We start from the raw sequence: 19,147 nt of genomic DNA, 5'->3' as shown, positions 1-19,147 counted from the left end.
TGTAGCATAAATGTGCTAATAACATACATGGGAAAACTAGCAGTACCTACTATGAATATACCAGTTACCGTATTTATCAGACTAAGAGCCCATGATCGGACAAACGCCCACCTCCCACTTTTGATAAAATAAAGGAGTTGAGGTCATATCCTAGCAAATGCTCAGGGGTGTTTTTTCTACACTTGTAGTAAAATACAAAAACCTATTTTTGTTCGTTGTATTAACAGTTTACTTCTTTGCAGTCTGTTGTGATTCTGATATTAACGAAATTTGAAAAATAAATGTCAATTGAGTAAAACGAGGAAACAGCCAGCAAGTCAGGTTTGTGTTTCCTTATAGAAACGACTCAAGCAAATCTTACAGTATATAGAGCCGCGAAGCAAGTGTCGCACTTGTTCGGCTTTAGCGTCGCCGACAATGAAACCAATGTTGCAATATTGTAGCAACCCATACCTGGGAGAGTGGTTTAAAGCACGTTGTTTTGGCTTAAAAATATATTCGCGAATCTATAACTGGGGCCAGCAATTTTGCAATGTCATGCCGAAGACTGCCAACTGTTTTACCATCTTTCACCACAGCTATTGCATTTCATGGAAATTATACTTCTGTCGTTGGAAAGCCCACCGCGATATCCATATAACTTGCTGAATGGTAACTTTCACCATGATTGATGAACGAACGCCAAGTCTGATAAAAAAGCGATGTTAAATTTACCTCTATGATGAAACACTAGTAGTGATGCCGGTAAAGCGAATGCTTAAAAGTCAAAGATGATTGCCAGAAGGTAAACAAAAGCATCGTGCGAGTTGTTTGCCACGACCCCATTTTCTTGTCTCTTTATTCTGATTAGACGTGAATTAAAAGTGCCAAGCTACCAGACAGCGTAATCAGTGGTTTAAATGTGCTAAGTCCAAATTGTGTGGGACGACATCGACATACTTCAAGACGAAGCTATAGGGATTTTGTTCGATCGCGACAGTGGTGCCGAGTTGGAATTTCAGGGTTTTGACTTTTACAAAGATAGCAATGAACGTACAAACAGAGATCTTAGATTTTTTTTTTCTAACAACTATGAACTTTCGTAATTTTACTGCGTAAATTATTATTGATCTTGTATGGCTGTTGATCCGGTGTTTGTCAAAACCGGAAATAATTCACACGTATGGGGCAGCGTGTTTGTCAGCGGGGATAATCTAATTCAAATGAATCTTCACTGTTCATTTTTATTATTTCTGGTTTTAATATTCACATTCTAAGCAATAAATTATTTCTTCTTACACTTCTAATGCTTCATATTGTTTTTTTGCTGAGGATATCTGGAAAAACGTCCACCCTTTCTTTTTGGCGATTTTCCATGTTCAGGACCCTGGGCTTATACCCGAATAAATACGGTAGGAATGTAATTAGTGGTGATGTGTAAACATACCTTCAGACATTTCAGCCCTGGCACTTGTTCACCATTAACATCTATTGTAGTTGGTTCCCATGGGTCAGTGCACCATAATCTATACTGCATGTATGCTTTTCCCTGCACTTTATGGAAACGGAAGTTGTGTGGCTTGGAATGCCCTTGCATTCGTCCTGACATGTGGGGCAACAACCACTCCTTTATGTTAAATAAAGGTTGCTTTGATAAACTGCGCGGCTTGATTGGTGGTGTGTACGATGCAGTCACAATGTCCTCAAGATCTATAATTATTAATAAAACAAGTCACTTTTCATGTTCTCAAACTTGAAAAAAAAAAATACCAATACTGTAATAGAGAAAATTCCCTTATGCCACAATGTCAAGACTGAAAAACAAGCCACACAATTTTAACAAATCATTATACAGTGTTTGTGTAGAGGAGCTGCAATTAATCACTATTGATAAATGTTCACTTACATGTAGCTTAATCCAAGGAGATGCAGTGGCTATTTGTGTATAAAATTACATTTACCCCCGCCCCCCCAAAAAAAAACACATACCATTCAGTGTATAAGTGTTGTTGTGTTGTAGTCTCGCTGAAATCTTCGAAAACATTTGGTCTACATTCTCGTGGGTGTGGCCAACTGGCAGGAAACTTACATATATCTAAATAAAGAAAATGAAAAAAAAAAACATGCTTATATGCTAAATGGGTACCACTCATAAATCTAATTTAGCTATATACAAATTTTAGTACACGCGCACAAATTTACACACGACATACCACCACATACGGTAATACAAGTTTTCAGACAATAAAGACTTGAGCTCCGCACTGCTGAGCTGTTGGAATACTTTTCGTTAAATCTTGTTCACATTTTACTTCAGGTTGCATTATTCTGTTTTTTTTCGAACAATATGATTTTGATGAGTCACTGAGCAACAAACTGAAAAGTGATGCCATAGCATAACCTTACCTCTTCAAAGATATCAATTTCCACCATTAACTCCATTAAAGATAATAAAAAACGATTTTTATTCTCTCTAAAACAGTTGTCTAGTTGAAGGTACAAAACCTTGGCCAAATGATTTTTTACTTCTTTCAGTACTTCAAGCAAAATGTTCATGGTTAAATTGCTGTCGTGAGGAATTTGATTTAAATCAATATGTGCAAATGGTATTCTACCACTCGCGACACCAGTGTGGACAATGGAACCTAAAATGTGAAAAAAATAATAATTTGTAACTGTTGATGCACAGCTTTTAGTCATTGTTATGCAAATTAACTAATGTCCAAGAAATTGTATAGCAATGCATGTAGAAGAACTAAAATAAGAGGCGGCACCACCAATATACCAGGACGTGTAACCTTGATAAAACCCCTCTTTGAGAACACTGTCAAGATCATACAACTGTAAGATGATCGTACTAAATTCATTTGAAGCAATAAATGTTCATTTTGCTGGTGTAGCTGGGTCAAACATGAATGCATGGTAAGATCAGGACAAGAGACATAAAGTATCTGATAGCAAGAAGTACAATATATCTGATGTCATGGACAATCATTCACTATGCAAGTAGGCTCTTACTTAAAAAAATCACATATGTATTTTAATAAAACAATCTCACCAGTAATGTGTGTTTGTAGCTTCAACAGATTTGAGCTGCTTTTGTCTTCTGTCATAAAATTGGGCAAGTTGGTTTTATTTTGATCCATGCCGTCAATGATAATTGTTAACAATTCTTCAGGTTCCTTTTCAGCTTTTTCTCTGTGATAATGGTATCTCTTTCGTTCTCTCCTTTAAAAAAAAAAGGAGTGTATAAAATCTTGATGAAATATCTGCTCATAAGGTGCAATGTGTGTTATGATACTGGTAGCGGTAGCAGCAATTAGTGAAAAACAGGAAATGACCTACACACCATGCAATAATACTTGTTAGGATTTATTTGTTGATATAATAACCTACAACAGAGTACAGCTAACTAATGAATAAAGTATATCGGTAATGTATGTGCTTTTCATGCAACAAGATATTTCACAAATCTCCACACTATCTCATCCTTGTAGCGATATTCTGACAGCATGTGCCTGCCACGTAAAATTGTCTGACACACTTTTAATATGTAGTTTCATATAGTGGGGCTTCTGCAAAGGAGATATTTATCAAAAGCCTACAAGACATAGTACCAAAAATCAAAGTATGTGTTTTAGAGTAGTGTATCACAGCTTGCCCAACATGATCTCTATACCAGATCCTTGTGAGCAATATATGAAAGTCAACTAAATGGCAATCAGTCAACTATTTTGGAATACCTTTAATTATCTGGGGGAACCTGCAGTATTGAACAGAACTCTGGGAAACAAGAAAACTTACTCTACTTGCTCCATGTGTAGTTTAAGAAGATGATTAATCCTTTCTCTTTCATGGTTAGTGGTAGCCTTTTCATACAGTTCTTTCAGCTGTGTACATGTAGCACATTTTGCAAATCCACTTTTCTGAAAGAAATAATCACAAATTATGAACAAGTAAGCCAATGGCCAAAACAGCTTTGCTGTCTTACTACTGAGCAAGAATCAGTAAAATTAGCTAAAACATATATTTTGCACTGCGACCGAACTCATTAATATTCATGGTTAATTAATATTCATATAGCTCATTAATATTCATGACCGACCAGCACTCGCGTTGGGCTGGCGAGATCCCTGCAATGGCAACTATACATCTTTCTCCATTTGCATTACTGATAATTTCACTGAAATTATGTTAAGGCAAATCAGCTGATTTGCTATTTTTTTCATTCCGAAAAGACTTACTACCAGATGCTTGAAAGGCCTTGCTAAGACAGCAACAGGTGGAATCTCTGTTAACATTAGTTGTGCATTGTGTCATTTAGATCGATAAACAACTTAGTGAGATGCTGGTAATACAGTGTCTGGGAAAGATGCATGAATCAGGGATAAACTCCCATGAGCCAAATCAGAATAAAATCAGGATTTATAGGTAATATTTTTAATAGTATTAGCTAAAATGCTAACTAAGACGGTCAAGAAATCTACGTTTCAGAAAGAATGTTTTGGATCAGATTTGTCAAATTACTAACAAATATTCCAATCAAGCTTAAACCCTTATGTAATGAAAATATAAAATAAAAAGTAAAATATATACATGTATGTCAACAGACATTAGTAAACCATAAGCAGGAACATACCTTACAAATCTTAAACTCTGACAAGTGCATTTTCCATACTCTTGAAAAATGATCATAACATATAATACCATTGTCTGAAATGCCTCTATCAAGAAATTCACTTCTCATTCTTGCATGCAAAGAAGTCTTTGAATAGCAGCAGGGTAAATGAATTTCAGAACTGTGTGGCATATAGTCCCCAATACGCTCAAATAAAAACTGCATCCAGCCAATTGCTGCAGTTGTTTTGTCCCTGAATCCAGTTCTCCCACGATTTTTGTGAGTTACTGTTATAACACCTACAATGAAAGAATGAGCAATGATCAAAGTCAATTATTAGTGGATAACTTTTTTTTAAGCAATATGTTTATCGATATGTTATTATAGAACATTTTCTGAAAAATTAATAAATCTGTTAAAATACTCAGCCGGATCCCATCTTAGAACAAACTTCATGTATCTTAAAGGGTATTAGTTGAAGATAAAGGAGTAGAAACTGTAGAAAAGAAGACCGTTTACAGTATTTCTAGATATTGCACTTGGCATATTGGAGGCAGTCATTTTAAGTACAACTATTAGGGCCAAAACACTAAAGGCAGCCATATTACGAAAATTAATAAAAAAAGTTTCTAGTCTGAAGTCAAGATATACATTTTTGTACTACTTATTTGGGTTTTGAATTTAAGTTAGTGGATTCTGATCAGAAGTATAAATTTATTTTTCACAAACTTGTTACCCTGGCAACAGAGATGGAAATAAAGGAGAATGAATAAAATACATGTATATAATATGTAAAAAAAATAGGCCAATGGCCCGTCACTCAGCGGCCCCATAATAATCCCATAATGCATTTTTTTTAAACATATAAACTGAATATTGAAAAGGGCAACTCCATGAGGCAACATACATGTACATGTATATCACCAATAACAAATTAAGACTGGTTTATGCCTTTCAGTCAAAAGAACAAGCAGCTTTTATTTAAACCAGAAGGTTTTCATTGTTTGAGGGGAATGTCGTGGGTTTGGAAGGGAGCTCAATCTCGGAACATTTTTGAGGTGAATTTTTTTGTGGGGGGAGCCAATTGCTAACAATGGTCTCACATACTGTCCCACAGATTCCATGCATTAGGCATCCTATGTATAATGTATGGAAGATTTAAAAATAATAATGAAAAAATTCATTAAAAGATAAAAAAATTGAAGATAACACTAAACAAACTAAATGAACAAACTTGAGAGATAATCACCCAGGTACCTATGTAGCAAATATGAAAGAAATCCAGCTAACAGTTTTGTGTATTTATATAATAACAAATGCTTGAATAATGTTTTCCACAAACATATTTCACTTGCATTAGAAGTTACATACCTTCAATAAACTTTTGTTTACAGCTTTTCCAGCGATCTTCAGAGACGTTATGAACTACCTGCCATGCTTTCGGACAAACGCGTTTACCTTTTAGAACAAGATTAGTTTCAACCACAACCTTTCCTTTCACTGTCCTAATATATGAATGCTCACGGATAGTGTTCAGAATAAACTGCAACTGTTTGGGTTCTGATGATAACATTTTGAAGTTGCGTTCAGATTCAACGACATCATTTTTAGAAAGACTATCTAGGCATCGGTCTTCGCAGCAATCTTGACTTAGAACTTTGAGTGGATTTTGTATAGGCTGACTTATACGTCGTCTTTTGGATTGCCTCACTGGGGTCGATGTTTTTTTTGGAATCAAATCGACATCGTCACCACTATCGAACTGTACACCGTGAATGCTCGTATCCTCTTCCTCGACTACAAAACTATCACTACTTACGGCATAAACAGAAGACGCCTTGTTATCGCCAATGAGGTTTAATGACAAATCGTCAGAACTGAAACTGTAGTCGCTATCGAACTGTGTGCTCGCATGAGATCTAGACAGCCATAGTCCGTCCGATTCGGACGTTGAATCTGCTTGAGTCGTGTTGTGGGAGTCATCTTTACAGCCCATACTGAAATATGAGGCACACATACTTTTGAATGTCCGCGAACGCAGAAGTAAAAGTACTTAGAACCTCAGGATATTTGGTATACGAGTATTTTATCTCATCAGACAAGTTTATAAAATGGCGCTCCCCGCCGACAACCAATGAGCAAACGAGATCAAACGATGTGCACAACAGGGCCATGTTCCAAGTCAGATTGGGGTGCACTGTGATATATCGACTGACTGGTCGATCATGTAAATGAAATATTACACTGCCATTACTGTTTATTAATTCAAGATATAGGTAAATCATAGAAAGTAACAATAACATATAAATTTAAAATTATCCTTCTTGTGCATCCCCGTATTTGAAATAGTTTGTTCCATATACGCGTGGTTGATGGCAGCAAATAATTTGCATTTTAAAGGTCAGACGATGTTTGCGAGTTTTTCTCCCGGATATTCTCACCATGTTAGTGTCAGAAAACAATGTAGCAAAGGTGATAAGTTGGTAGCATCATGATTAAGATTACTCTTAGCGTCAGGATTAAGATGTTTATTGGTAGCATCAGGATTAAGATTACTCGTAGCGTCAGGATTAAGATGTTGGACTCAATTCGACATATAAACGCTGCAGTTTTAGAACAGCACATATATTTCCAGCTCGGCCTCGCTACGGTAAAGTCCAATCGTCGTTTAATTCAACGAGTACTATCGTTTACATATCCAATTTACCGGGATGTCACAACAAGCTACCAGTATGGCCAAGAAGCGTGTTTGGTGGTTGACTGAGGAAGACGGGCGCATTCACGTTTATGTTGCCGAAGGGCAGGGAACTTCCAAAAAAGTTTCAAAACTTCTGAACAAGAAGACAGAAGAAGCATTCGGACACGTGAAAGAATGCAGGGCCGTTGGAGACAAATTTATAAAGGTAAATGCATATAGGTTATTACGTAATTCTAACCACATAGAGCTGTGTAGTGTATTTATTTTTAGATTTTATCGATAGAGCGAATTTTTGTCCTCATAATGAAAAATAGGCCCATTGACCAGACGCTCATCGCTTGATCGGGGAAGACTGGGGAGTGGAGCAAAGCAATAGTATTATAATACACATACCGGTCCGGTGACCATGTTGTTATTTTGTAACATGTCGTGCTAATTTTTACCAAAATTCCCGTTGAAAATACCTGACCAAAGTTTGGAGTTAAATAAAGATAACTGCCCGGGATAACTGCTGGTACCACAATCCTCCTCGAGCTCAGTAATTTGGCGTTTACAAGATCTTTTCTAGATAATACTGGGGGATTTGATGATCATGGAGCTAGAAAGAATATGATTGACTATACCGTTTTGAGTATGTAAATTAGGACCAAGATACCAAAGGCAGCCATATTTCAACAAATAGTGAAACATTTCCCAGTCATTAAACTCAAGATGTTAGTACATTGTATATTGTTTCTTTTGGCTCTAAACTGTGGATAAAGTCAGAAGTATACAGTGGCTTGTTAGGGCCATTCATTGTTTTTCGAATTTCTCACATTTTCACTTGTATTTTCCTGCTTCATTTTGAATTTCTGACAATTTCACTTTAATTTACGACTCGGTGGAAATAATTTTCTCCGCAGTGTAAATGTTTAAACCGTGGTGGAAATAATTGTCTCCATGCTGTAAATATTTAAACCGCGGTAAGAATAATTTTCTGCATAATGTCAAATTTCCGACATTTTCACTTTAATTTAAACCACGGTGGAAATATTATCACTGCGGTGAGAATAATTTCTCTGTGGTGTAAATATTCACACTGTGGTGTAAATTAAAGTGAAAATGTTGGAAAATTCAACATTATGCAGAAAATTATTCTCACCGCGGTTTAAATATTTCCACCGAGGTCTAAATTAAAGTGAAATTGTCGGAAATTTGAAATGAAGCTGAAAAAGTGGTAAAAGAAATGGAAAAAAAAAATGATTAAATTAAACATGTAATTTTGTTATGTTTTGTTTAGTTTTTTTTAATGAACATGGGAATTTGTAATTTATGTGTCAAGGTGTGAAATTGTTTTTTAGGAAAGTTTTGGAAACCTCTATACTGAATTCAATTTATATTGGACTGTGAGGTGTCACTCCCTGTCATCGTGGAAGGCTACTACAATAACTTCCATTCTACCATATTGTGAACAATTCACAAATCATTGCAGCGTTTTCACCATAGACCTCAAAAAGAGTACTGCTGACAGTGCAAATAAACATATGGTTTATTGTGAGATTATTTGGAAGATTATAACCCAGGTTAAAACAAAAGAAACTATGTAGTTGCCTGTCCCTCTCTTTAGAAAGAGTACTGCTGACAGTGCAAATAAACATGTGGTATATTGTGAAATTATTTGGAGGATTATAACCCATGTTAAAACAAAAGAAACTATGTACCAGTAGTTGCCTGTCCCTCTCTTTCTAAGGTCTATTGTTTCATGAAGTACATAAACAGTTTCAGGCCCTATTACATCATGGCTGCCTTTGCCTAATTTGCATAATAGAATTACTTTCAAAATCAGTTTCATAACAATAGGCCAACTCAGAAGTTGAATATCTAGTTAATTACGACTGCTACAGAGATACTGTTTTTTTTTTTCTATTTCTTGTGCTATACACTGTTATTATAAATTCAGCACAGTCTTCTATTTCTATTGTTTCATATTATAGCTGTATTCCAGTTCTAAATTTCAAAATAAGTGCCAACTTCAACTAGTTTAGAGAAAACTTCCATAGCCTAAACTTTGGCTTGGTACATAGACTTGAATAGTCAAAATTCTATTGTATGCATACATGTACTTGCACAAGATGAAATATGATGAGTACCCAACCCAGATCATGTAAAATAATATCCAGGAATTTGTTTCATGATCACTTTTAATGTTGTAACTCATGGCTTCTATTTTAAGCCTTTATAGAAGATGTATAAATAAGGGATGAACCATTTTTTTATTTTATGTGTAACCACAAACACCGACTTCAGGCCAAAAAGAACCTAGTAAATTAAGTTCACGAACTGTCCACCATAAAAGATTTGGATATGTTAAGAATATATTTTACTTGCAAAATATGAATGACCGATGTTCAAATCTTGTTCCAGCAACAAGTCGCACATTCGGTGTCTTTAATAATGCATGTTCTGATTGGTTGTCTAGTAAATGCGACTTGAACATGAATAACGATCTTTGTTGGGGTGCGTATGAAAAAATTATACCAACATATAACCCCAACAAAAGATCTGATTTTAATCAGATTGGGGTAGTCCATATGAATTTAAATGCATGTGGATTAGGGATGGGCCAGTATCCCTTGTGGGTGCACATTCCAGATAATTACTGATCTGTTATAAAGGGAAAGACCATTTAACACTGGTGGGGAATTTTAGCAAGGGTTTCAATAAACTTGCATATTTTCACAAGATCAAGGTTCTAATAGTTCAACTATTTTTTTATTTTTACAGTTTCTATTTCATAAAAAAGATGGTAGACCTGATGCTTATTTGCTTGAGCGAACAAAGTTTGAATATAACCGCTCTGATTTCAGTCGGCAACTAAAAGAAAATGCAAGCAATCAAGAATTTGTAAAAATGTTTAGTGACATATGCAGTTCCATGGCTATAGCTTCCTGTAGTAACACTTCAGGATCATCAAATGAACAGTTGTCACTGTCTAGTAGCAGTGATGATGGAGATTCCAGTGTTTCATGCCAGGCTGAGTCTGTGCATATAAGGTTAGTAATAATCTTGTCCTAATGCCTTATTTTATATTACAGGAGTTTATAAGATACAAATTTTGTTGTTATCAGGAAAACAAGTTTGAGTGGAAAAACTAAACATTATCATGGCTCCAAAACACATGATTAAAATGTAGAGCCCTCGTATCCTGTAATTTACAGTACCATAAAAAATGACAAAAGATGACTCACCCCACCACCCCCCACAAACAGTACTTTAATAATGTCTTTTATTAAATACTTTCCGATGTTTTACCAATTTGCATTTAATAAATGTAAATGAAAGACCCTCAGACAGTATAATTATCATTAGTGCCAGGCAGAGTTGAATAATTATGGGGTATTGGGGCACAATATTAATTTACACAATATTACTTTACTACTTAATTTTACATTTAAAATAGTTATGAATTGAATCAAAGTATATGTATGGATTTCCAGTATTCCAAGTTGTTGTAAAAAAATAAGCAAAGTACATGTATGCACAAAAGTCAGAACAATTCATGAGCCAGAAATGTTCTTACTGTCATTTGTGTTGTGTTATAAAAAAACAATCATTTCTTTTTTTCAGTCTTTTAGAAATGACAAAAAAAAAAAAAGAGCAAGAAAAGAAAATTGACAAAGTCAGTGGAAATTAGCAGCGCTTCATTGAAAAAGCAGAGAACAAACTCAAGTGACACCACTCAGGAAAAAATTGCAGATGATGTGACAGCAGCTTATTGTGGCAAGTATACTGTTCATTTTGATATTTGATTCTTTAACTGCCATATTTCATAGTTTGTTTTATAATCTTGGAATTTGGGGCTGGATATTTGTTCTTCACAAGGAGAGGATGCATTTTTGGCTTTTTTTATAATAATTCTTTTTTTTGGGGGGGGGGGGGCTGACTTTATTTAACCAGGTCCAGGATCCAATGAGCCATTGGGATGGTGCTTGCTCCAGCATGTGTCTGTCTGGGGATGTTCCTACCAGAAGTGAGAGTAACGAACTTGTATTTTTGACCATATCTCAAAAACAATGTATCATAAATACATGTGTCCAAACATCCTGGAATTCTTGGATGATTTCTTATCACTAAGGAGGGTTGTCAAAGGTCAAGATGACCATAAACAAAAAGTAGTGAAATCACCTTTTTCGGCCATTTCCCCTGAACAAAAATGGGACCAGGTAAATTAGAATCCCTGGGTAATACGTCAAGGACAGGACATTTAGCAGTGGCACACTTTTTAGGTTATTATGCCCTGCAAATCTACTCTGCAGAAGTTGATTACTCTTTGAAAGGTCAACAGTCAAGGTCACCATTTTACATCTGATTACCATATGATACATGCATCTGCGATTAGGCAGTTTTTAAATCTGTACTCATTGTAATTTATATTTTGTATTCAAGGTATGTTCCAAATCGATACAGAAGTATTGCAAGTAAAACAACAGGTTCGGCAACCTGATGCTGTGTTTTTAAAAAATCTTGTAACAAATATGGTGGAGTTTGCTGATGAGGCTTATCAGCCTCTTTGTGTATTAGTTGAGGATATTGAAAGTCCTGGAGACTTTGACAAGAAAAAGGTAAACCACATTATGTAATAATTACCTATTAAACTATAATAGATTGACCATAGAAGAATTGCCTTGTTATTTTCATAGTGGAAAATGAAAATGGTACAATGCCTGGCAGAAAATACAGTGTGACACTAACCATTAAATGATTAATTATAGGTAAATGGTTACAATTATCAAGTAATTGGAGGCCAGCATTGTCTTTTGGCTACAAAGGAAATTGCAAAGACAATGAAGTACATAAGTGATGACAGGTTTAAGACCCGTAACTGTGTGGTGTATGCTGGGTTGAATAGTGAGCAGCAGCGGTGGTTGGCTGTTAAGCACAACTCAACTGGTGAATATAGGCATGCCATCACATTGAAGGACAAGGTAATTTTTCACTGTTTTAGCTCCACTGTTGGTGAAATCAACGACATAGATCTCTTCCATATTACTGAGTGTCTGTATAAGCCTGTAGTCAATTTACTGTTGGTGAAATCAATGACATAGATCTCTTCCATATTACTGAGTGTCTGTATAAGCCTGTAGTCAATTTATTACATTTTCAGCTTCTTCAACACCGCTGGACCAAATTTTTTCATTCGGTAAAATATTCAAATTTGAATTCTGGAGACGGCTTCTTCTCCAAAACCACTGGACCATTTATTCTGATTTTATTGCGATTTTTATTTTGTGGTGAAACATTATAAGACTTTTACTCGTTACTAGAAGCAATGGATTTCCCATAATACACTCACACAATTTTCATCTTCCTTGTGCAAAGAACAATGAGCTAATGTGCTACCAGTGTCTGTAACACTGTGACACTCGTATCTCAAGATCCAGACTTATTTAAATTCAAATGAATTTTGGCACACAGCTAATATATGAATACTTTTATACATGTGCTGATTAGTTGATAAGCTGCTCATGCATATTAATTATATATAAAATGTACAAAGTTTCATTCCCTGCCAATATCGTGCCACTCTCTGCGTTGTATATGCTTTGGCTAAGCCATCCATGATTTTTCTTATCTACAGGTTGAAGTTTGCAGAAGATATCGAGATGAAATCCCAGATAAAGATAAATTAAAGTGGAAGGCCTCATGTGGTCTTATCCTCACTCAGGTACAAATTTGTTATAAGACTTCTTGTGGTTTGATAAGCAGGGATTGTGTTCACCTAAAATTTGGCCTCCCTGACTTAAGTTAATAAAGAAGGTACCTGTGAAATCACATCTTTAATAAAATATCTAGGATCAATTTTCAGTTTCTAGGAGTTTTGTGAATCTGACTCATCTTGTTGAAATGCTGATACAAATCCTGGTGTGTTTGATTTGTGGTGAAATCTTCACTTCCGAATTCAAACTTCAGTTTTGCAACTTGCTCCATGATACATACTATGCTTAGCAGTATTCTGACAATATTTTTTAATTTTCAGAAAAAAGGAAACCAGCTGCTTGAGGTGGTTTGTTTTTTGGCTTCACTTGATGACTCAACATACAAGATTCTAGAAGAAATCTTCCAAATGCATGAAGAGGGAGCACTGAAAAAACAGAAACTGAAGGAGAGTAGTATCTCCAAACCGGATATACCACCATATGTGTTTCGCACACTACGATCATTGGATAGTGAAACAGTCAAATCTTTGTTGACTGATGTGAGAGACAGAAATACTACAATATCCGAATTTTACAAAGAGTCACAGGCACTTTACAAAATATCTTTGGTGCAAAAGTCATTCATCCAATTAATGGATTTGAGCTCCTGGGATGAAGTGGTCGAAAAGTACCCATCGGAGACAACAAGAGAAAATTTAGTGAGATTTTCTTCCCTTTCATTTCGCCCAACAATACCAGATGTCTTTGTTAATTATTGTCAAAGGCTGAGAATTGAAAATTCACCAGTAAACCAGGGCGAAACAAATGCAGTTTTTCATGGGAAGAACAAGACTAGATCATTTGTCGTAGAAGGAAGTTCCATGGAATTAGACCCAGAACAATTGAAAAAAATTACTGGTCATCTCACTGGTGTGGATCTTGTGATTTTAGACACCCCACAGGTAAGCCAGCCTATAGGAAAAATGTAATTCCCAATTAAATTCAGATAAAAAATTGTTTTGCATCATTTACTCGTTAACCCTTTCTTGTTTCTGCAAAACAATTTGATGAAAATAGTGTAATATTATTGTAGATAGTTAAATTGAAATGTTTATGCAGAAAGGGATGGGGTGTAAACAGGTTCATCCAGGTTTGATCTTAAATAAATAAAATGTAGTACTGGATGGTTAGGAGATTCAATGAATGAAATCTTTTACAAAAAATTGTTTGTATTATTAAATTGATGCATCACCTTTTCATTGTAATGTAATTTCCAAAATATTTGATAAATTAGTCCATTTTTTTGACAACCATTTTGTACATAGTAATTATTTGCCATTGATAATATTACTGGAATTTCCAGATTTCTGCCTTCTACCGTCACCACCATCTTGTAATGTCAACACATATTTTATTCTTTTTAAATTGCAGGATTGGCGAGGTAAAGAAATAAAATCATTCTTTGTGACAGTGAAAAATGTGAATGTGACAGCCCGTGTGTCAAATTATACCATGATTGTTATCTGCGAAGTTGATACTATACATGTGGTGAAAGAACAGCTAAAATCTGCTGGCTATGCCAAAATTGATGTAGCCTACACCTACATAGAAGATGCATCGTCAGGTGAGAAAATAGCCACTCTCCAAACGTGCAACACTGGATTTGGACAACAGTGACATAAGTTGCTGATGGGAATTTGTTTATATGAAAAAAAAATCCAAGGTTTCATGCTGGTCTTGGGGGGGGGGGGGGTAATTCTGCACTCTGCACCCCCCAAATAAAATTCACCCCCAGAATGTCATGAAATTGAGGTCCCTCCCAAACCCACAACATTTCCCCAAACACCGAAACCCGCCAGAAATCCTGATATCCTTAGAAAATTGGATAAAAAAGGTGGAAAACAATATTTTTGACTTCTTGTTAGAAACTGTTGGCTGGATTACTATCAAATTCAGTGGTCCTCTGATGTAATGTGTACATAAAAAAACTTTAAAATGTTTTTCGTATAATATTTTTTAGCTCCTGTTGTCCTATAATTGACAAAAAGGGAGCTGATGTTGTAGTGATGTCTGTATAAACGTGTCATGCCAATTGGGAATATACTATTGTAGACGTGCACGACCTGACAAGATTTTTTGTCATTCTGAATATGCTGGTTAACTATTTTTCATATTAATCAGCTGCAGTATTTCAACATACTTTATATATTTGGAGAAATCCTGGTAGGGTTTCAATGATATTCGACACACAGATGCTCTGAAGTGGTCCACACCACTGTTATTTGTTGTGACAAATCCATGCATACTACTAGTAATTTGCACATTTATAACTTTTAGAAAAAATTCATTTATTCCATGTATATTTTAAGAACCAGGGATAGTTTCATAAGAACCAATCTGAAATAATTTGTGGTGATTTTTTTTGACTGTGTTAGATACGTGGGGTGGTGCTCTCTTCACTTGGCTGATTTAATAGGATTAATGTATTTTCAATTTTCTATTTTAAATTATTATTGTTATTTTTGACTTTTCAAAAACCATTACCAATTCCCTCTATTAGAAGCACAGAGTGCTATCACATATAGTATGCATGGGCCTAGCCTGCTTTTTTAGGATTTAGTTGTTGGTATTTTTGTTTCATAAAAACTCTCACAAAATGTTTTTTCAGCTCCCTGTCAACAACTATGACAACTAGTTTAAATAATGTTTTTATGTGCTGTACTGGTCCTACTTGGTATTTGCTCATATTGCTGAATTCACCTAAAATCTATTAATCATAATCATTGCTAGGCATAGGTATAAATGTTGTGTTAATGCATGGAATTATCAATATGAATATTCTGGTTAAATGTTTCAAGAATCACATTATGGAAGCATTGTTAATTTAGTTTTCTGGTAAATGACAAACCATTATTATACTAGAATACTTTGATTAAAAATTATTGGTAACTTTTTAAATTGCTTGCAAGATTTTGTTCAGATGATAATACTCATTGGTCAGTAAACTTTGTATTTCTCCTTAGATACTGCTACATTAACAAATGCCATCCAACCTGTGGTTATAGGGTATTGGGCCAGTGATGGCAAAGTAAAAAGAAACGTATTAAACATAAAAGAAGATTCACCTATCAGCAGACACAATTTCTGGAGAACTCAAAAACCAGTTCTTGACAAGGATGGAGATGGTGTCATAGTTAATAGTCAACAAAAACATGTACAGTTTTTCAAGACCCTATTAGACAAATTTTCATACCCAAATCAGTGGGTTCTTGACGCATGTTGTGGCACTGGTGAGTAGCTTATAGATTATTCTAGTTGGGGATTTCTTCAAAAAGTTGTATAAAGAACTTAGGATAAACTATTTTTGTTTTAAGTGGCTGTCATTAAGGAAAAAAAGGAAAACGTTTGGCTTTGTTCACCCAAATTCAAATGCATGGGGATTAGCAATGGACCAGTGGTTTTTGCAGCGAGTATGCATGCTGCTATGTGTATTTCAGGATTGGGGTGATAAGTTTGGTACGTGGGTCATTACTGTCTATTGTATCACAATTTATAAGGCTTTTGTGTGAAAACACATTTAATTAAGAGATCACCCTGTATGATTTGTAGAAGAGAAGAGTCATAATCCAGAAACCTCTTAAATTCACATCTTATATGAGTAGTTAGTGGGTGAGAAGGTTTTGTGCAGTTTAGAATTGGGCTAATAAATGTCATTTTTTCCCCATCAGCAACTTATTTTAGGAGCTTTATACCGGGGTAATAAACTAAGGACTCGATCAGTATGTTTTGTAGGGGGAGAGTTAGAATATTTAAACCAATCAACTTCATTCTGATGAAGTGAAAACTTGTAGGAGAAACTGTCAGTGATTTTGGTGTACTTTCATGTTTGTCTATCAGATTAAGTTGGCTAAAACTATTCTTGGGAGGTGTCAGTTGAGTTGTTATGCATTGTTTATTGTCTTGAGTTTTTAAATGTCTTCAGTTTTTGCTTAAGATTGTGATGGAGAGGTTCAAAATAATTTTCGGGCAGCTGAGATTTCATCTTTCTCCTCCTTTCCTCTCCATGCACTTTTCTGTATGCTGATACAGCTTTTCTTTTATCACCACCTTGTAGGTACAGCCATTGTTGCTGCCATGGCTTGTGGCAGAAACTGCATTGGATTCGATACCGACAGAAGACAAGTTGAGCACTCAATTGTCAAGTGTGACTCTATCATAATTGGTGAGGATGAAGACATGGACATGGACTTGGACGACTAACAAACCATTACCACATTGTATTTTTAGCTCTGTTGTCAATGTAAATTTTTTACTTTTTCGACTTCTTCTTAAAAACTACAAGGCTGAATGTTTTGAATTCTTGTTGAAAACAGCAAGTCTGATTGCTTGAATACTGTATATATTGTTCATTTTCTGATGACATCTTCAATTCTCTAATTTTGATGAATATTTTTGTCATTTTTGATAAAAAGTGATATTTTCGACTTCTTGTTAAAAAACGCAAGTCCGATTTCTTTGATATTACGTATATAGGTACTACATGTGGACCTCTCTCAGATTAGTTCATTTCGTGATATCTTTAATTATAAGACAGGCTGCTTGTTATTTCATTGAAAGCATCGTTTTTAAATAAAACATCTAACTTTAGATTTTGTGAAGTCATGATTTTGTTTTCATATATGTTTCAGTTTAAAGTTTATGTTGGTTGCTGCCTATCCAGTCTGACAGATTGACAGTGTTGTCAGCATGTTGTGGCCACGCTGATTTGACAACACTCATATTAGTCGACAATTGTCAACTATTTTGAAGCCAGCCCCATTTGTCGACAATTGTCAGCTATCTACGTCAAAGCCGAGTTCTCAACAATTGTCGACTATATCCAAGCAGACAATTGTCAGCTATCTACGTCAAAGCCGAGTTCTCGACAATTGTCGACTATATCCAAGCAGATTTCTCGACAATTGTCGACTATATCCAAGCCGAGTTCTCGACAATTGTGGACTATATCCAAGCAGAGTTCTCGACAATTGTCGACTACGTCAAAGCAGAGTTCTCGACAATTGTGGACTATATCCAAGCAGAGTTCTCGACAATTGTCGACTACATCAAAGCCGAGTTCTCGACAATTGTCGACTACGTCAAAGCCAAGTTCTCGACAATTGTCGACTATGTCCAAGCAGATTTATCGACAATTGTCGACTATATCCAAGCAGAGTTCTCGACAATTGTCGACTACGTCAAAGCCGAGTTCTTGACAATTGTCGACTATGTCCAAGCAGAGTTCTCGACAATTGTCGACTATGTCCAAGCAGAGTTCTCGACAATTTTCGACTACGTCAAAGCCGAGTTCTCGACAATTGTCGACTACATCAAAGCCGAGTTCTCGACAATTGTCGACTATATCCAAGCAGAGTTCTCGACAATTGTCAACATTTTGTGGGCATTCTCATTTGGTGGAGACTAAATAATATTCACTAAATTGCAATATTATGACAAGCGAAAAATTTTTGGCAAGCACAGACCTATTTAATTGAAAAAATTCAGAACTGAAGACTTTTAAAATGCATAATCTGAAATTAGAACAAAAGTACAATGCTCATTTGGATATTTTTATATTTTTTATTTTTTTCCTTATTATATTGCTACAGTGAATATAGGTTTCATGAAAGTTAATGCAAAACTTGTGATAGTTCATAGGAGATAACACACTCTATTTTTTTTTATGATCTTCAACACCTGATTTGCATCACCACAATTAAGGATGTATGAAATGAAAAAATAAAGTGAAATATTGTGGAATGTTTTTTTTTTTAAATTCGTATGTAATTGGTAATTGTTACAATAATTATCTGTTTTTATATCCAATAACTCTATGAAGGATTTTTTTCTTGATATATTTCACTATTTTATGACAAAAAGCTGCTTTTTGTGATTTTTTTTGTTGAAAAATCTAATAATCCCTCAATATCGGAAAAGGTAAAATGTTTATCGGAGTGTTCGTTGCAGAATACATCAGTTCTCCTCCGATCACTGAAGTTAAGCCCACTGGACGTGGTTAGTACTTGCATGGGAGACTGGCTGAGAATACTACATGCAGTAGGATCATCAACATTTTTATTCCACCGTACATACTAACTTTTTCGCGGGATTTTTTGCATAGCCGAAGCATAAACGACA

The 19,147-nt window shown here is 35.3% G+C and overlaps 2 protein-coding genes across 2 annotated transcripts; one reads left to right on the top strand and one right to left on the bottom strand.

The window, feature by feature from the left end:
* Positions 1-1,049: 1,049 nt before the first annotated feature.
* Positions 1,050-8,132, bottom strand: LOC146726688 (uncharacterized). Its single transcript, XM_085496242.1, has 7 exons — positions 5,969-8,132; positions 4,619-4,896; positions 3,784-3,905; positions 3,038-3,207; positions 2,386-2,624; positions 1,969-2,074; positions 1,050-1,689 (listed from the first exon to the last, which is right to left on the bottom strand). The coding sequence occupies exons 1-7, from the start codon at positions 6,612-6,614 to the stop codon at positions 1,373-1,375; spliced, it is 1,878 nt and encodes a 625-aa protein (XP_085352368.1). The 5' UTR covers positions 6,615-8,132; the 3' UTR covers positions 1,050-1,372.
* Positions 8,133-10,920: 2,788 nt separating this feature from the next.
* LOC146726687 (uncharacterized) lies at positions 10,921-17,617 on the top strand. The gene is made up of 8 exons (XM_085496243.1): positions 10,921-11,054; positions 11,721-11,896; positions 12,047-12,259; positions 12,913-12,999; positions 13,312-13,932; positions 14,402-14,594; positions 15,994-16,260; positions 17,085-17,617. The coding sequence occupies exons 2-8, from the start codon at positions 11,723-11,725 to the stop codon at positions 17,228-17,230; spliced, it is 1,701 nt and encodes a 566-aa protein (XP_085352369.1). The 5' UTR covers positions 10,921-11,054; positions 11,721-11,722; the 3' UTR covers positions 17,231-17,617.
* The last annotated feature ends 1,530 nt before the right edge of the window (positions 17,618-19,147 follow it).

Source organism: Saccoglossus kowalevskii, unplaced genomic scaffold (genome assembly GCF_978046115.1).
Source record: "Saccoglossus kowalevskii unplaced genomic scaffold, keSacKowa6.1 SCAFFOLD_24, whole genome shotgun sequence".
Lineage (NCBI taxonomy): Eukaryota > Metazoa > Hemichordata > Enteropneusta > Harrimaniidae > Saccoglossus > Saccoglossus kowalevskii.
Note: the sequence above shows the minus strand (reverse complement) of the source record. Positions and strands in the feature narration are given on the sequence as shown.